This window comes from Limanda limanda, chromosome 2 (assembly GCF_963576545.1).
Source record: "Limanda limanda chromosome 2, fLimLim1.1, whole genome shotgun sequence".
In the NCBI taxonomy this organism is placed as follows: Eukaryota; Metazoa; Chordata; class Actinopteri; order Pleuronectiformes; family Pleuronectidae; genus Limanda; species Limanda limanda.
Window position 1 is genome coordinate 30,476,934 of NC_083637.1, and position 19,409 is coordinate 30,496,342.

General features: G+C 41.2%; 1 protein-coding gene and 3 non-coding genes across 4 annotated transcripts; all 4 read right to left on the bottom strand.

The window, feature by feature from the left end:
- Window positions 1-4,597: 4,597 nt before the first annotated feature.
- Window positions 4,598-6,568, bottom strand: LOC133023051 (saxitoxin and tetrodotoxin-binding protein 2-like). The gene is made up of 6 exons (XM_061089984.1): window positions 6,369-6,568; window positions 5,765-5,904; window positions 5,574-5,638; window positions 5,030-5,191; window positions 4,843-4,947; window positions 4,598-4,774 (listed from the first exon to the last, which is right to left on the bottom strand). The coding sequence occupies exons 1-6, from the start codon at window positions 6,483-6,485 to the stop codon at window positions 4,734-4,736; spliced, it is 630 nt and encodes a 209-aa protein (XP_060945967.1). The 5' UTR covers window positions 6,486-6,568; the 3' UTR covers window positions 4,598-4,733.
- A 3,119-nt stretch (window positions 6,569-9,687) lies between these two features.
- On the bottom strand, window positions 9,688-9,785 carry LOC132997967 (small nucleolar RNA U13). Its single transcript, XR_009677968.1, has one exon. It is a non-coding gene; the product is annotated as a small nucleolar RNA U13 (small nucleolar RNA).
- A 2,484-nt stretch (window positions 9,786-12,269) lies between these two features.
- LOC132997965 (small nucleolar RNA U13) lies at window positions 12,270-12,367 on the bottom strand. Its single transcript, XR_009677966.1, has one exon. It is a non-coding gene; the product is annotated as a small nucleolar RNA U13 (small nucleolar RNA).
- Window positions 12,368-14,851: 2,484 nt separating this feature from the next.
- On the bottom strand, window positions 14,852-14,949 carry LOC132997966 (small nucleolar RNA U13). Its single transcript, XR_009677967.1, has one exon. It is a non-coding gene; the product is annotated as a small nucleolar RNA U13 (small nucleolar RNA).
- Between the last annotated feature and the right edge of the window lie 4,460 nt (window positions 14,950-19,409).

The window sequence follows — 19,409 nt, forward strand, 5'->3', positions numbered from 1 at the left end:
GTGTGTGTGTGCGTGTGTGTGCATGTGTGTGTGCGTGTGTTTGTGTGCGTGTGTGTGTGTTCGAGAGACACAGAGGAGGACGGTATTGCGGGGTTGCAGGCAGGATAGTGGTGGCAGTAATTGTCTCCAAAGTATGTGTGTAGGCCCGTGGCTAAACAGGGTCTATCAAGGAGGCGCGATTGTTGTGCAGCACTATTGTTGTTCCATTTCTCATTTCACTCTCAACAATGGAATCTTCCCTCCACATTTTGCCAAAACGGTTGAAAGAGCCAACTTATCTTCAATTCATCCACCTGACTGTCCCCAAATGCAAAAACCCTTTTAGCTTTATTCTGTTTGGCTCTTTCGGGAAAATTAATGACTGAAAGCATAATGTTCTCGGAGCAACAAGACTGATTTAAAGCCTCACCTCAGAATACCTCGGCATGCATGTCTGTCTTACCCTCCATCCTCCTTACCTCCCTCGTGGGGCCTGGACTTAGTGTTTGTACAATACAGAGGGCTTGAACTCAGAGCCCTGGTAAATGCTCCATGAAAAAAAAATCAATTTTTCATGAATGAGTCCCTGGTGTTTTAAGAGGCGGGCAGCAGCAGGCGGGTGGTCTGCTCTCAGCAGCCCATTAACAAAAGAAACACTGATATCTCAAGACGACACAATGCAAATCCCTAAGGATTTTGTTTCTGTTCTGTCTGAAAATGGATCTGGATCCAAAATGGTTTTCCTTCTAAAGCTACAGATGCAGCAAGTTTAGAAAAAACTGTGAATATTCTTCATCTCTACATGCCCACAACTTCCAGTGGGACAGATACTAGCCACAGAAAGGTAGGTAGCAGAGAATCTATGAATATTGCCAAGTGGGAGCCTGACATGTTGTCATATATTTTAGGGATTTAAAGGGTAATTTAAAGGTTATCTCAGCACTGAATCACACACAACAAATCATAGTTGTTACATTGTTTTCTTTGGGTTGCTTTTGCAGCCAGAACCCAGTCAGGCAGCAGGTGTTCAGGATTTTGTCGCTGACTGAAAACAGCAAAGCACTTGACATTAATTCAACAAGCTTAATGTCCAACTGTTCCAACAAAGGTCAGATTAATATAAACTTAGTATTTGGATTTTTAAATAGCTGAGCCTCAATAAATAGCTGACATACCATGCTTGTAAATAGTGTGACATTAGCCAGGAAGCTGGTGTTTTTTTTAGATTTGATGTTTTCTGTACGGCAGATGTAAAGTAAGTGCTTTGAGATAGTTAAACCATTGTGTGTTTTGAGGAGACAAAAACCTCCCTGCTGTTTTGACTCCAGTGACAGTGGGAATACAATGAACTAGTAAGTCCTCATGCAGTAGTACCAACTAGCAAAACATATATCTCATCATCCCTTCTTCTCCTTCTCCTATTTCAGCGTGTGAACTCTATGAAGTATCCCTGTGGAAAATTTCCTAGACTTTTCAAAAGGTTCCTTTTAGTATTAATTTCACAGTTATGTAGCTGCAAGAGGATTTAATTTGTTCACACCCAGATGGTCTCTGTGCCTGTTTGACTCACAGTATGAGACTGAAGTCCAGTTTGGTGGCTACACAGCTAATTGCCTGTGAAATGCAGCATGCCTATTTCAAGCGAAATTATATTTCCCCCTTTTCATCAGCTGCAATTTTAAAGCAATGAGGTCACTGAGTGGTGCTGAAACCAATGAAGCATTAAAAACCAATACATTTTTGTGTTGTTAAGCACAGACCCTCACTGTCCAGGTTCCGTGGCTCCTGTAACAGCACACATACTTAGCAGGTCTTAGGCTGCACTAGTGAGCGGCACGTTCTCGGCATTCTCCCTGCATATCAAGTCAATTATCGCATGTCTTTGAGGACCCAGAGCACGACTTGTCTTGGGGTTGGCCACTGCGTCGTCTTTTTTTAAATATCACTCACTGGAGCCGAACAGGGAAAAAGAGCAATCACCCAGCTGATAAGATTAGTGAACATGGAACAGATAACGTGTCGGTCGGCTGATTGAGAGAAAGTGGAATGCGGGCCAGGACCTGCTACTGGGGATCACATTAATTGTGCTTTAAGTCTACCGGCCGGCGGCTTAGCTAACACCTCTTCCCAGGAACACAATTAATATGGAATGTCAACTTGTTGCCCACCACATCACAGTGTGCTTGGACATGAATAGTGCGTGCACACATGCTGCTGCGCTAGGAATGATTAGTTGTTAGCTGCCTCCAAATGAGTTTAGCGTAGTTCACATTGCACTTCAGTATTTGAGTCCTGAGGGGACACCATTAATCAAGGGCTCATTGCTGACAGCCATCTTGTTAAAGTCTCTTGTATTGTAACTGCACAGGACCATGGTAATGCTTGCTGTAGTTGAACACTTGAGTACAACAGCTCTCCCATTACTGAAACTGTTTGTGTTTGAGTGATATACTGTTGGTTTGACTTATTGGACTTCACAGACCACAGTTACACCTTTCTGGATTCAAATGGCTACTGCCGTCCACCATCTCCAGACAGAGGACAATTCTAGAAGAACAAAATTAATAGAAGGGATTCAGGTAGACTGTATTCTTAGAGCCATTAGTGCCTTCTGTGAGTAAACAACCTGCAAATATGTGTCTGTTCTCTGTCACTGACCTGCTCCTTCTCTCTGTCTCCTTCCTCTGCTTCAGATGCTAGCCCCTGAGACTCTTCAGTTTGTTCGAGACCTCGAACAAACTTTTTTTAAAAGCTCACACACATACACACACACACATACACACACACACACACACACACAAACACACACACACACACACACACACACACACACACACACATAAATATGAAATGTTGAATGTAAATCTAAAAATAACTTGTGCAACCAATAACTTCAATCAGAATCAGATACATATTGTCATCACTTACCAGTTGTCCAATGTCCTCACTCACCTTCTTCAGAGCCCTCTCCTTCTTCGTCTTGATATAACTAGCAGTTTGTATCATACAGCTCAGAATGCCCTCATACAGTGACCATAGTTCAGTCCTTGATTTCAGAAATGTCGCACATCAAGAATCTCAATGCTGATTGGCTTGGATAAAATCACATAATGTAAATATTTAGCTTGTGTTTTAATATTTAATCTCGAGCGGTTTAAGTGAATGATGCAAATTTTGTAATATTCTCCTTGTTCTCAGGGCTGCTGGACAGTACAGTGGGCAGGAGTTGCAGACATTTGGAACCAGAGAGTTCTCAACCATCAGTTGTCATCAGTCAAAAAGGCTTTTAATAGTGGCTGTGTTTTGTAAAAACAATTATGACATGGTCACGTTAGTTTATTTTTTCAGGTTGGTGCATTTAAGTTGTTATCTCAAAATAGTTATTGTCTTTTCCCTCTCTCATTTTTTCGACAGTGTGTTGCAGAGACGGGATGTCACTGTTTCAAATAATGCAACCTTCATCAAATATAATATAATTTTAACAGTCATTAGATTCACACAAATCATGATTGTTTGTTAAAATTAAATTATTTTTATGTCATAGAACAGTTGTCTCTCTGTTGGCGGATTTCCTGTTTAATCTTTTTCGTCATTTTGATGTATTTTTGATAGTTTGGTGCATTGTGACAATTTGGCCTTGCTATGACTTACTATTTTCAGAATTCATCTTTTTAAATTAGAAAAATAATAAGCAGATGAATCAATAATGACTATAAAGAAACAGCTGCTGCAGAGAAGTCAGGATCACCTGAAGAATCCAAAGCTTAGGACCATGATTCACCTGGTGCAGGTCGTCTGTTGGAACCCAATGCCACCACCAGCACCAGCAGCAATTTCTCAACACAAGTCATCGTGCTCAGAGACCAAAGTGTGCGAGGAGGGAGGTTGGTGAGGTTATTACGGCCCTTGGTCCTTGCCCGAGTCAGTCCCCACTGGCCCCAGTCGGCCCCTGCAGGCCTCGCCCCCTTGTCCTTCTGGCCTCAACCCTTCTTGCCCCAGTCTGTCCCCACTTGCCCCAGTTGGCCCCTGCAGGCCTCGCCTCCTTGCCCCACGGGCTCACCCCACTTGCCCCAGTCTGCCCCCGCTAGTTGGCCCCGTCTGTCCAAAGTGTGTGTGTGTGTGTGTGTGTGTGTGTGTGTGTAAACACTGTTGTTGACTAGGATCCTGTGACTCTGTTTATTTGTCTGTGTCACATCTGGACTCCGATCAGATTTAACCTTTTTAAAAATTTCCCTCTGTGTCACTAATTTTCTGTTTAATGTCTAAAACCCGATTTTAACTTTTGGTTCATTTTGAACTTTTCTCGTGTCACGTGTTTATTGATGTTTGTGTCTCTTCATCTGATCTTAAGGTGATTTTCTATAATTATTCATATGTTTAGTTATTATTATTATTATTAGTTACAAAAATAACACATTTTAAACAAAATTGAATTAAAGTGACTAATTTGATTCAACAAATCGATTTAAAAAAACTAAAAACTTTTATTTCCCACATACATATACATTTTTACTGCTTCTTCTAATTTCCAAGTCTAAATATCTATTGATCAGATCTTGTTCTTTAAAATAAAAGCAGCTGAATTGACTGTGATACTGAAGGAAACTTTCACATGAAGTTTTGCAGTGACGACCATTTATTCTCGGTAAATAATGAAAATAAAACCACAGACAAAAGGTTGGATGCTTGGAGAAATTTGTGTCTTAACTTCTTGTTGCTCAGTCTGAAATATTGACGACCGTTGAGTTTCGACTTCAGAATGGCAACTTGATGGATTCTCCCTCGGTGCAGAAACCTGCGGGAGAAGAGTCATGTGAGCTTGTGATGTCAGAGTTCAATGTGCGAGGCTGCAGGGGTACTCACCATTCTTTAGGTCGTGGTGAAAGTCTGGTTCTCCGGAGAAGCCGAGGCAGGTCGCCAGATGCTTGAATCTCTCCATGTCCGAATCCTTCACTGTCGACTCCCGGCCTGGAAACAAACACACCCAACATCCATCAAGGTTTCAGATACTGACGGAGTAATTTCCTGTCTCTGACCTTCTGCTTCCTACCCATCAGATACAGAGAGTGAATCGTCGTCCCCTCGGCTCCAGAGAAGCTGACGTTCATGAAGCTCATCATCTGATCCAGGTTCCCGATGGTGCTGTTGATGTTGAAGACCAGACAGTCGTCACTGCTCGATAACAATTGGAACACAGACGTGACGTTCATTTCTGAAGACACACATACACACACACACACACACACACACAGATACACAAAGTGTGACACTGGTCAGGGAGGCTTCATCTTCATCTTCATGTTAATCATCATCATCATCATCATCATCATCTCCATCATCATCATCTTCATCATCTTCATATTCATCTTATTCATCATCATTACCATCATCTTCATCATCATCATCATCATCACCATCTTCTTCATCATCATCCTCATCCTCATCATCATTTTCAATACCATCATCATCTTCTTCTTCATCATCATCATCATCATCATCATCTTATGATAATATTTTCTGACTTTATAAATCAAGTGAGAAGTTATTGAACATAGAAACTGAACTCAAAACTCCAGTGTTGTGTTGAAACTTACTCGACACTGTTCCTGTGTCACCGTCGATCTTCGCGTTGGCCACCGAGCTGATGCATTGTCCTTTCCTTTAAAAAGAGGAAAAATGTATATTCTGTCGTAGCAGGTTTATCACATCCTGTCACATGTTTTATTTAAAGGTGTGAAATACATATGATAAAAAGCTTAAATGATTTTTTTTCACGTGGACTCACATCTTGTTGTACTCAGAAAATTCAACTCCATCATTGCTGCTCTTTGTGATGTTCATCCTTGAGCTTTGGGTGATCTTCAGGATGTCCTTGAATAATTCACTTTCAGTGTAACCAGTCAGAAAGTTCCAACTGCCTAACATCTGCAAACCAGCATGAAACCAGTCAGTCACACACACACACACACACACACACACACACACACACACACACACACACACACACACACACACACACACACACACACACACACACACACACACACACACACACACACACACACAGATACACACACACACACACACATACTATAGAAAAAATAACCAAATCTGGTGTCTGGTGCATGTAGCACCTCAGGGCTCCATCCTCGGACTTCTTTAAGTTTCCATGAGCTAATATTACAGTTAAACATGTTTCTATGTTAATACACACACTAACACATCCAGAGTAAAAGTAGTCAATGTATCAGTCTCTGAAAAAGTGTGCAACCTTACATTTTTTAATAAAACCAAAACGTTGCTAAATCAAAACGTGTTTGTATTTCTTATTACAGTTTATAGGAAGAACAGAGCTGAGGTCTGGCCGTGACGTCACAGGAGAGTTTTACCTTGGAGCCCATGTCAGAGAGCGGGGAGACCAGCTGTGAACATTCTTCAGGTGTCGGCGCTGCGCTGCACACAAGCAAACCCACAACCAGGAAGTGAGAGCTGAGCCACAGATTCATGATTTCACGGCCGATGAGCTGCAGATAAATCTGAGGAAAAAGCACAGCAGAGGTTGAGCAGAGTAACGTCGGCTTGGAGACGCTCTGCCTTTATACAGCTGATGCTCTGTTTTTTTTTTATTGTTTACACTTTGAGGAAAGAAGCTTCTCCAACAGTTCCAAGAAGATTTCGTAACGACACTGGTGGGTTTGTGTATCTGTCGTTTACTGATTTGTTGAATCGTCCTTGGTTAGTATGTTTAGTTTTTGACGAACCAGCTAAAACAAACAGAGTGCAGTTTGACCTTTGACCCGACAATCTGTTGGTTCAATTCGGACTGACGCTGTAAACGCTGAAAATAAAAAAGACACTTTCAATCTGATGATTCAGGAGCTTTTTCAATCAACTTTGTTTTTTTTTTTAACTTCACGGGTGAAAAAAACCACTTCAACAAGTTCATATTATTGATAATAACAAACTACAACACTTTTACTTTATTGTGTTGATAGAACTTAAAATAGATTAATTTAAAATAAACTGTTGGTCACTTTTTAATTTTTTCTGTTCGAGCAGGATGCTTCGAGACAAAGAGACACAGACAGACAAAGACATACAGACACACAGAGAGACGAAGACACAAAGACACACAGACACACAAAGAAACATAGAGAGAAAAAGACACACAAACACACAGAGAGACAAAGAGAGACACAGAGAGACAAAGACACAAAAACACACAGAGAGACACACAGAGACAAAAAGAGACAAAGACACAAAGACACAGAGACACACAGAGAGACAAAGAGACAAATGGACACAAAGAGACACAAAGATTCTTTGTTTTAACATTAATCATTTTAATTCTTATCTTCAAATACAAATACAAAGACTGAAGGCTGATTTCTGTCAGTGATTATTTGTCCATATAATAAAGGCGATAAAGTTCAGTTTGTGTATTAACTATAAGAGATTGTGGATTTCCTGACATCAGTGAACATTCAAATCCCCATGAGACAAATTGTGATTTGTGAATATAGACTGTACAAATCTAATTTGATGAAACCAAACTCCAGCCATCTGTTTATAAAGTCTGTGATTCAACTGATAAGAAAATGAATGTGTTCAGGGTTTGACATTAGGAAGTTCTGATCTGGATCATAGTCACAAACAAAAATTGCACACAAACAAAAAACAACTTTAAGATTTCAGATGCGTCTTCATCTTCATCTTATCGTGCTGCTTCATCCTGTTTTCTTCAGGTGGAGCTTGGGTCGTCGTCCCTGCAGACAGGACCCCTCTGAGAACAACTGTTATACATTCACTGAGCGGAGAGGAGGAGGAGGTGGAGGAAGTGTTTCTGCCACACTGCAGGGAGGACGTGGTTCTCAGTCCGAGGCTGAGGGCCCCCTGCAGGGCTTCGGGGGGATTGGATTTAATTTTCGAGCTTCGAAGGTTCAGACTCCCTGTCGTTTGACCGGAGACTCCGCCCACGTGGAGACGTCACAGCCGAGCGCAGTGTTGGGAAGGATACTTTCAAAACGTATTCCGTTACAGAATACAGAATACATGCCCAAAAATGTAATCTGTAACGTATTCCATTACATTAACTAATCTGAGTAACGTATTCTGAATACTTGGAATACTTCCGGTTTGTATTGCATTTTTTAAGTGTATGATTGCGGCGTTGTTATAGTCAGTGGAGCAGCAGCAGTTTAAACTCTCTCTCCGCAAGATGCTGCGGGCCAGCTGGATGTCCGGCTCCCATCCACTCCCACCTCTGTGCCGGCCCCACCGGACGCTGAAGGACCCCCCCCCCCCCTGCGCCAAGGCTGCCTCGCGCCGTGCAGCGATCGTTTCGGCGTCGAGTCTATTTTTTTTTGCGCTTGACGCGAGCGTATCACTCCAGGAAACACACTGAAAAATGATTTTAAACGATATTGATGACATATTATATGATATAAATGATAAAGTATGCATCCCATAGTTTGTATTCCCCTTCTGTTGTCCTGGAGTTTTCATTTTACCAATTTTACCGATCACATTATTAAATGCCCCCCTCTGCCCATCCACTACAGACACACAAGCAGTCATAAAGATAAAAAGAGGGGGGGCGGAGAATACGTAATTTACCCTCGACACCCGACATTGAACGGAGCAAACAGCGGAGAAGCTCTTGAAGATGGATGAAATTAAATTGGGACGCTGTTGCAGTTAATGTTGGAGCAACAAGTGACCATATGCTACTGGGTCAACGGGTGATATTATCAGCGCTGCCCGGCGCTTCAACGTCCGGTGTGAACCCGGCGTGCCTCGCTGGCCTCCTGCAGAGTCATGACAGCAGAGCTCTGGAAGCACAGGTCGTTCTTCTCTCACCAGGCGCTGGAAGGGCAGCTTGTGGATCAGCAGCTCCGTAGATTTCTGGTAGTGACGGAACTCTCTCAGAGCCTCGGTCCCGGGCCTGTAACGGTCCCGAGCCGGTAGCGGTGAGGCTCCTTCACGCCGCCGGGGGCCCGGGCGCTCTTACGGCAGCCCTGGTCTCCAGCTGCTTCCTGGGGGCTTTGCCGCCGGTGGATTTACGAGAGAGTGAATAAACTCGAGAAGTACCGTCATGTAATCCACTGATTTCAACAATGTAACTGTATTCTGAATACCATCTATTTAATTTGTAACTGTAAGGGAATACAGTTACTCATAATTTGTATTCTAAATACGTAACGCCGTTACATGTATTCCGTTACTCCCCAACACTGGCCGAGCGTCCTGCCTCTGCTGCTGCGGAGGGAAAATACAAAACCCGTTGGAGCAGCTGATTCCCCTCTCTCTAAACCTTGTTATTGCCTTTTCTGCATAGGCCTGAATTGTTTTCATTTGGTTGCATTCTTTGATGGCATATTTATTTTTAGTTCACCCTTTATTGTGATTTTTTTTGCTTCAGGTGAATGAGAACCACATACGTTTTATTTTGATGCAAAGACGTGTACATCAGCTGGATTGTAGCACAACAATGGAAGTGGAAGTAGTGTTCTTGTTCATTTAAACGTGCAATAAAAAGATGTTATCCCTAAAATGAATGAATAATTGTGATAAATAATCGTGATCTCAATATTGATGATTTATTTTGGCCATAATAGTGCAGCCCTAATGTATATGTATACCATTTAATTGGTTCCTCGATATAATTTGTTTACATTTACATAAGCTCTGATTGGCTCCCCGGTTCATGATCAGCTGGTTTGAGGCAGACAGCATAACAAGGTGGGCTGCACCTGTCACGTACAGGAAGTGATATCACCACTCATCATGCTCATGAACCGAAGGATCAGAAAGCAACATGGCGCTGAACGTATTTATCTTCCTCTCCAGCGGTTTGAGTGACGGTTTCATAACTTTAACTCCAAACACGTTTTATCATGTTCACTTCATTTAATTAAAGACAGTTAGGCTCAGCTGTTGTTGACACTCTGCTCTGACCTCAGCTGAAGATTAAACACACTTTATGTTCACTTCTGGAGAGGTGCATTGTGGGAGTCCCCTCGGTGAAAATACATCTAACAGCATCTTCTGGTGGTCTGGAGGAAAACTGAACCAGATACCTTTTCACAGCGAAAACCACTTAATACATCTGCAACATAAAGTACATATGTAATTAAATATTAATAATAATTAAATTTTCTACAATTTCTAGGGCTGCAAAGCAGCACTGAACGGGCCCGAGCACGTGCATTTTGAAGCGTTGCATGTGTTTTGCTTACTGCGGCAAGGATAAACGCATCACTTCCTGCATCCGTCACATGATGTCGATTCTTGCCTGCTAATTGCTCACTACGGTCAACGCTATCAATTGCACATCACACTGTGAACATTTTAAATTTTATGATAGTTGTAGAACAAAGCTTATTTCCTGTTGCCAGTAGGTGGCGCCACCAGTATTATTGCATACAGACTAATAGACCTGTTCAAGTAGGGGCTCTGATCTAGCATTAGCATTTTTGTGTCAATGGGACAATATTACAACAACTTAATTTTCACACTGATCAGTAGGTGGTGCTATGACCCTGAGTAAATATTGACACATTGAGCTGTTCAGGCTTGGCCGATTAATTTGCCTGAAAAAATGTTTTTATAATAATCCTTACAATTTCAATAGGGCCTCCCACTGTCTCCTGCTGTTCGGTGCTCGGGCCTGAGCAAGCAATTCCAGCAGCAATCATCCGCTTTTACATTAATGCCAAAATCATTCATTTTCAATGAAGGGACGAACATTAGCTTACCATTTGTGTAACTTTAGACGTACAAAGTTAAAAGTTTGGCTCCATCTATAGTTTTCACGTTATGTTCAACTTGTTGCTGGCCACCTCATAGTTTGTATACACAAAGGAAACTACATTTGGTATAATGCTAGTCTCACCTTGCTGGGAATGAAGAGTGCTATGTTGGTTTGGGAACTGAACTGATTCATAGAAAATGTTTTGAATTGTTGAGGATCACCAAGAAGATGATTCGAGTAGGAGAAACGTCATTCAAACAACAACACTTAGTTTATGGTAAATTTGTCATCATGGAAAATATGTTTGGTCAAGTTTTTTTTTTTCTACAATCAATTCTTGTCTCTTTCCATCAACAATAATTCTGTTATCGTTGATAATGTCCCACATGTGTTTTATGACGTGAGACCATGTCAGAGCATATTTAGTTTCAAATTGAAAATTAACATTACTCTGTCCCAAAGTTTTAAAAATAAATCCACCTACCACCATCATTGTTGAAAGTGTGAAAGCCACAGTTTTTGTATGTTTTGGTCTGTCCGTTGGCTTGAAGGAGCGACTTCCTGGAGTCTTGGTATCACTATGAAGTGACCAGAGGAGACTCCAGCTGTTCTTAGCTTAGCATAGCTAACTGACTTATTGCTTTATCTTCTTATTTCAGGCTGCTACAAGGTTTGAAAATTGTTTAACCTTTTGCAAATGATTAACATAGTCAGCTGATACATACTAATGTTGAGAAAAGTTCTTTAACCAAGGACCCAGAACAGCTCCCACCATTAAAACCACCCGACGAGCCAGTCAGAGGACACCAGTGACAGAAAGAGCTGGATAAAAATAAATTAAAACCAGGAACAACAAGCTGTAGCCTTTGAGCTACAGTCTTACATACAGTGCGCCAACCGTCACAGTGAGGAGGAACCACTGGACTGGTGGAGGGAACACCAGAGACTTTACCCACGACTCTCAAAGCTGGCAAAAAAGTACTTGTGCATTACGGCCACATATCCCCTTCAGAGAAGGTCTTAAGCACTGGGGGAAATGTAGTGACCTGCCTTGCTCATCTCTCAAGCAAGCAAATGTCGACAGGCTGGTGTTTGTTGCCAAAAACCTGTAGGCCTAACACCTTGTTATTGCCTTTTCTGCATAGGCCTGAATTGTTTTCATTTGGTTGCATTCTTTGATGGCATATTTATTTTTAGTTCACCCTTTATTGTGATTTTTTTTGCTTCAGGTGAATAAGAACCGCATACGTTTTATTTTGATGCAAAGACGTGTACATCAGCTGGAATGTAGCACAACAATGGAAGTGGAAGCAGTGTTCTTGTTTATTTAAACGTGCAATAAAAAGATGTTTCCCTAAAATAAATGAATAATTGTGATAAATAATCGTGATCTCAATATTGATTAAAATAATCATGATTATGATTTTGGCCATAATAGTGCAGCCCTAATGTATGTATATATATAAATACGTTTTAATTGGCTCCTCGATATAATTTGTTTACATTTATATTAGCTCTGATTGGCTCCCCGGTTCATGATCAGCTGGTTTGAGGCACACAGCGTAACAAGGTGGGCTGCACCTGTCACGTACAGGAAGTGACATCACCACTCATCATGCTCATGAACCGAAGGATCAGAAAGCAACATGGCGCTGAACGTATTTATCTTCCTCTACAGCGGTTTGAGTGACGGTTTCATAACTTTAACTCCAAACACGTTTTATCATGTTCACTTCATTTAATTAAAGACAGTTAGACTCAGCTGTTGTTGACACTCTGCTCTGACCTCAGCTGAATATTAAACACACTTTATGTTCACTCCTGGAGAGGTGCATTGTGGGAGTCCCCTCGGTGAAAATACATCTAACAGCATCTTCTGGTGGTCTGGAGGAAAACTGAACCAGATACCTTTTCACAGCGAAAACCACTTAATACATCTGCAACATAAAGTACATATGTAATTAAATATTAATAATAATTAAATTTTCTACAATTTCTAGGGCTGCAAAGCAGCACTGAACGGGCCCGAGCACGTGCATTTTGAAGCGTTGCATGTGTTTTGCTTACTGCGGCAAGGATAAACGCATCACTTCGTGCATCCGTCACATGATGTCGATTCTTGCCTGCTAATTGCTCACTACGGTCAACGCTATCAATTGCACATCACACTGTGAACATTTTAAATTTTATGATAGTTGTAGAACAAAGCTTATTTCCTGTTGCCAGTAGGTGGCGCCACCAGTATTATTGCATACAGACTAATAGACCTGTTCAAGTAGGGGCTCTGATCTAGCATTAGCATTTTTGTGTCAATGGGACAATATTACAACAACTTAATTTTCACACTGATCAGTAGGTGGTGCTATGACCCTGAGTAAATATTGACACATTGAGCTGTTCAGGCTTGGCCGATTAATTTGCCTGAAAAAATGTTTTTATAATAATCCTTACAATTTCAATAGGGCCTCCCACTGTCTCCTGCTGTTCGGTGCTCGGGCCTGAGCAAGCAATTCCAGCAGCAATCATCCGCTTTTACATTAATGCCAAAATCATTCATTTTCAATGAAGGGACGAACATTAGCTTACCATTTGTGTAACTTTAGACGTACAAAGTTAAAAGTTTGGCTCCATCTATAGTTTTCACGTTATGTTCAACTTGTTGCTGGCCACCTCATAGTTTGTATACACAAAGGAAACTACATTTGGTATAATGCTAGTCTCACCTTGCTGGGAATGAAGAGTGCTATGTTGGTTTGGGAACTGAACTGATTCATAGAAAATGTTTTGAATTGTTGAGGATCACCAAGAAGATGATTCGAGTAGGAGAAACGTCATTCAAACAACAACACTTAGTTTATGGTAAATTTGTCATCATGGAAAATATGTTTGGTCAAGTTTTTTTTTTTCTACAATCAATTCTTGTCTCTTTCCATCAACAATAATTCTGTTATCGTTGATAATGTCCCACATGTGTTTTATGACGTGAGACCATGTCAGAGCATATTTAGTTTCAAATTGAAAATTAACATTACTCTGTCCCAAAGTTTTAAAAATAAATCCACCTACCACCATCATTGTTGAAAGTGTGAAAGCCACAGTTTTTGTATGTTTTGGTCTGTCCGTTGGCTTGAAGGAGCGACTTCCTGGAGTCTTGGTATCACTATGAAGTGACCAGAGGAGACTCCAGCTGTTCTTAGCTTAGCATAGCTAACTGACTTATTGCTTTATCTTCTTATTTCAGGCTGCTACAAGGTTTGAAAATTGTTTAACCTTTTGCAAATGATTAACATAGTCAGCTGATACATACTAATGTTGAGAAAAGTTCTTTAACCAAGGACCCAGAACAGCTCCCACCATTAAAACCACCCGACGAGCCAGTCAGAGGACACCAGTGACAGAAAGAGCTGGATAAAAATAAATTAAAACCAGGAACAACAAGCTGTAGCCTTTGAGCTACAGTCTTACATACAGTGCGCCAACCGTCACAGTGAGGAGGAACCACTGGACTGGTGGAGGGAACACCAGAGACTTTACCCACGACTCTCAAAGCTGGCAAAAAAGTACTTGTGCATTACGGCCACATATCCCCTTCAGAGAAGGTCTTAAGCACTGGGGGAAATGTAGTGACCTGCCTTGCTCATCTCTCAAGCAAGCAAATGTCGACAGGCTGGTGTTTGTTGCCAAAAACCTGTAGGCCTAACACCTTGTTATTGCCTTTTCTGCATAGGCCTGAATTGTTTTCATTTGGTTGCATTCTTTGATGGCATATTTATTTTTAGTTCACCCTTTATTGTGATTTTTTTTGCTTCAGGTGAATAAGAACCGCATACGTTTTATTTTGATGCAAAGACGTGTACATCAGCTGGAATGTAGCACAACAATGGAAGTGGAAGCAGTGTTCTTGTTTATTTAAACGTGCAATAAAAAGATGTTTCCCTAAAATAAATGAATAATTGTGATAAATAATCGTGATCTCAATATTGATTAAAATAATCATGATTATGATTTTGGCCATAATAGTGCAGCCCTAATGTATGTATATATATAAATACGTTTTAATTGGCTCCTCGATATAATTTGTTTACATTTATATTAGCTCTGATTGGCTCCCTGGTTCGTGATCAGCTGGTTTGAGGCACACAGCGTAACAAGGTGGGCTGCACCTGTCACGTACAGGAAGTGACATCACCACTCATCATGCTCATGAACCGAAGGATCAGAAAGCAACATGGCGCTGAACGTATTTATCTTCCTCTACAGCGGTTTGAGTGACGGTTTCATAACTTTAACTCCAAACACGTTTTATCATGTTCACTTCATTTAATTAAAGACAGTTAGACTCAGCTGTTGTTGACACTCTGCTCTGACCTCAGCTGAATATTAAACACACTTTATGTTCACTCCTGGAGAGGTGCATTGTGGGAGTCCCCTCGGTGAAAATACATCTAACAGCATCTCCTGGTGGTCTGGAGGAAAACTGAACCAGATACCTTTTCACAGCGAAAACCACTTAATACATCCGCAACATAAAGTACATATGTAATTAAATATTAATAATAATTAAATTTTCTACAATTTCTAGGGCTGCAAAGCAGCACTGAACGGTCCCGAACACATGCATTTTGAAGTGTTGCATGTGTTTTGCTTACTGCGGCAAGGATAAACGCATCACTTCGTGCATCCGTCACATGATGTCGATTCTTGCCTGCTAATTGCTCACTACGGTCAACGCTAACAATTGCACATCACACTGTGAACATTTTATGTAAATTGAATGATAGTTGTAGAACAAAGCTTATTTCCTGTTGCCAGAAGGTGGCGCCACCAGTATTATTGCATACAGACTAATAGATCTGTTCAAGTAGGGGCTCTGATCTAGCATTAGCATTTTTGTGTCAATGGGACAATATTACAACAACTTCATTTTCACACTGATCAGTAGGTGGTGCTATGACCCTGAGTTAATATTGACACATTGAGCTGTTCAGGCTTGGCCGATTAATTTGCCTGAAAAAATGTTTTTATAATAATCCTTACAATTTCAATAGGGCCTCCCACTGTCTCCTGCTGTTCGGTGCTCGGGCCCGAGCAAGCAATTCCAGCAGCAATCATCCGCTTTTACATTAATGCCAAAATCATTCATTTTCAATGAAGGGACGAAAGTTAGCTTACCATTTGTGTAACTTTAGACGTACAAAGTTAAAAGTTTGGCTCCATCTATAGTTTTCACATTATGTTCAACTTGTTGCTGGCCACCTCATAGTTTGTATACACAAAGGAAACTACATTTGGTATAATGCTAGTCTCACCTTGCTGGGAATGAAGAGTGCTATGTTGGTTTGGGAACTGAACTGATTCATAGAAAATGTTTTGAATTGTTGAGGATCACCAAGAAGATGATTCGAGTAGAAGGAGAAACGTCATTCAAACAACAACACTTAGTTTATGGTGAATTTGTCATCATGGAAAATATGTTTGGTCAAGTTTTTTTTTTTCTACAATCAATTCTTGTCTCTTTCCATCAACAATAATTCTGTTATCGTTGATAATGTCCACATGTGTTTTATGACGTGAGACCATGTCAGAGCCTATTTAGTTTCAAATTGAAAAAAAATTTAAAATTAACATTACTCTGTCCCAAAGTTTAAAAAAAAATCCACCTACCGTCATCATTGTTGAAAGTGTGAAAGCCACAGTTTTTGTATGTTTTGGTCTGTTCGTTGGCTTGAAGGAGCGACTTGCTGGAGTCTTGGTATCACTATGAAGTGACCATAGGAGACTCCAGCTGTTCTTAGCTTAGCATAGCTAACTGACTTATTGCTTTATCTTCTTATTTCAGGCTGCTACAAGATTTGAAAATTGTTTAACCTTCTGCAAATGATTAACCTAGTCAGCTGATACATACTGCAGGGGTTATAAGAAACATGTTGATTTGAATATGATGTAGATGTTTTTATCCAAACATTTCGTAAGGCCTTGCATATTTCTTTGCCCTTTTCTTGTAGGGAAACACTGACCGACTGCCCTTTCTTCACCTTCATCTCTCGCTCTTCTCCTTCTCGCTCATTAAATCCTTCACCATTGCACCAGTTTCTCCCTGTTAGTTCACCACTGGCCTCTGTAACTTTCTCAAGTCAAACTTCATTTCTCCCTCCTTGTCACTTCATTTTTTTTATCCTTGTTTCTCCCTAACTGTCTGCTGTAATAGCCTCCTGTCACAGGAGACTCACACATCCTCCTGTACCAGTTTTAATTCTTCTTGATCTTGGGGCTGTCTCCCTCTAATTCTCTGGCAGCCTTCAGTGCCGGCAGGACAGATTCACAGGAACGCCGTCTCACATTGAAGCTGAATTCTGTCAGCTTTGTGGATCTTGTAATGCAATATTTGTGCTGCAGTGCATCTTCCTTTTTCATGAAAACGTTTGTTTTCTGCATCGGCCTCTGGGCACCTAATGATGAAGTCTGTGACAAAAAAAAGGGATTTTGACAGTGCAGCATTTGAAGCATGTTATTTAAAATAAAGAACCCCCCCCCCCCCGCCCCCTCAAAAAAAAGTAACATTAATACATTAGATAGTCAAACCACGCAAACTTGTGAGTTCTTGTGTTAATTTACATGAATTGTGGAAAGACATCAGTGCTCATGCAGAAGCGGTTTTAAGTCAAGGTTTTTAAAGTGAGGATGAAGAATAGATAGAACGAGTGGATACAAAAACAAAGGGGAGAGGGGAGTTGTAATAGCTGTCCACAACCTGCACATGCATACTCCGGTGTGTATTAACAGATGGCTCCCCATGTTACAGTGCACTGTGAGAAAATTTAGTGATAAAAATCGGAGGTTTAAATTTAATAGTGACAAAGTGTTGGTTTGTTTTTTTCACCAGGAGGTTAGAATGTGAGCTGCTCTGTAACTCTCATCTGTTTGAATCTTCCCTTTGATGCTATACTACACCGGTCACACTGACACAAACAGCTACTGAAAGCTCCCTCACAAGTGTAGAAAGCCCATTAGACCGTCTCAAGCAAGACAATTAAAAGTTCTCTTGAAAATTTGCCGCCTGTCCTGCAGCATACCTCGTCAACCCTGGGACAGCTATGATTGTGCATCACACCCATAAACACGCCTTGCATCGCTGAATTACTAACTGTCTGATGTGAGATGACATTTTTGGGATAAGGACAAATGGGGTCCTGCCCCCTTTTTGTTTGTCCACTCTAACAAAACAGTTTAAAGTGTTACGTGTTTATTTCCAATGGGTGCAATGCGCTTTCACTGGGAGCGGTGTAAAGGTTAATGAATTCAACACTGTAAGCCTCGACTCCCCTTACAGTGGGCACATCGAGAGGTGGCGGGTGCACAGGGCTTCGACAGCATGCTGATGAAGGCGCAGCAGTAAAGGAGAGTGTCACTGCCCCCTGAAGGTGGAGATCAGCAGGTGCAAGGTTTGTGTGAGGGGCCACTGAGAGGGAGGCTGGGGAAATGTCGGAAATCATTGAACAAATTGTCTCTAATCAGATGATCTCTCTAGAGTCCTGTGCTTTTCAGATGTTAAATTGCTGATTAAATATCTTTTTCAATTACGTAAATTATTTGTGATCCAGCTCATCTGCCATTTTCGGGGAAATTTGGTGTAATTTCCTGTATTTACTTGCTGTCAAATAGTTCTGAAAGAACCAAGTGATGAGTTGATTAGATGCTGAAAGTCACAGTTTTCAAAGCATTTAAAAAAATTAATATATCAACAATCAAAACATTCTAAATCTGTCTTCTCAAATATAAGCCTGCTGCTCTTACCAATTTCATAACAACAAAATAAAGTAAACTGAATAGTCTTTTCATCACTGTCAGCTCTTGAAACTTCTGACAGGTAATGATCATTAGTTTGTGTATTATTGTAGGATCCAAAAAACATTAAAGTAATCACAATTACAGACTTAGTGTGGTAGCATTCCAGTAGCGTTAGGAACAGGCAGAGTGAGAAGCGCTGCATTGGAAGATCAGACCCTTTGCCCAGTAATCTCATCAGTGAGCAGCAGCACAGAAAGCAAATTCACCAACAAGCAGAACATAAAGAGAAGAGGCGAGGCTGCATGGGGGATGGCGAAAGTTTTAATCTGTCACTGTGTGTTTGAGTGTGTGCGTTTGTGTGTGTGTGTGTGTTTGTGTGTGTGCGAGAGGAAAAAGAGAGAGAGAATGAGTGTCTGTGTATTGCTCTGTCTCAGTATCTGAACTGCATCTCACACTGCATCTCAACAACTTGACAGAGGGCGTCAGCAGCAGGGGACCTGAACCAGTGACCAGAAACAATCCCCAGGCAGGCTGTGTATTTCTGCTTCCCCTCCTCTCATCCCTCCATCCATCCCCCCTCCCTGAATCTCTGTAAATCAGAGCCACATGCAGCACAGCGCGCCGCTCCAGAGTCGGCCAGTGGTACATCAGGTGGAAGAAAATCCAATCTGTTTGACTGAGATATTATTTGCATAGTGTACACTGTGGCTATTACAGCTATGATTAAAACAATCATTGCAGATCCACTCTGACGGAAAGACCACAGAGCAGAAAGCCGATTATTGCTGTGATCGGCTACAGATAACTTTAGCCACGTGTGACACTGTAAAAAAAAAGACATAGATTTGCTCTGCATCCCATGAGGCTGTATCATCCATTTTGCGATAAG

What these genes read in the sequence shown, in the direction of transcription:
- LOC133023051 (XM_061089984.1), bottom strand. Translation starts at nt 6,485, where the DNA reads ATGAATCTGTGGCTCAGCTCTCACTTCCTGGTTGTGGGTTTGCTTGTG. An exon ending in TGACACAGGAACAGTGTCGA is followed by an intron (nt 5,192 to 5,573) that starts GTAAGTTTCAAC and finishes GTGTGTCTTCAG; the next exon opens with AAATGAACGTCACGTCTGTG. An exon ending in TCACCACGACCTAAAGAATG is followed by an intron (nt 4,775 to 4,842) that starts GTGAGTACCCCT and finishes CTTCTCCCGCAG; the next exon opens with GTTTCTGCACCGAGGGAGAA.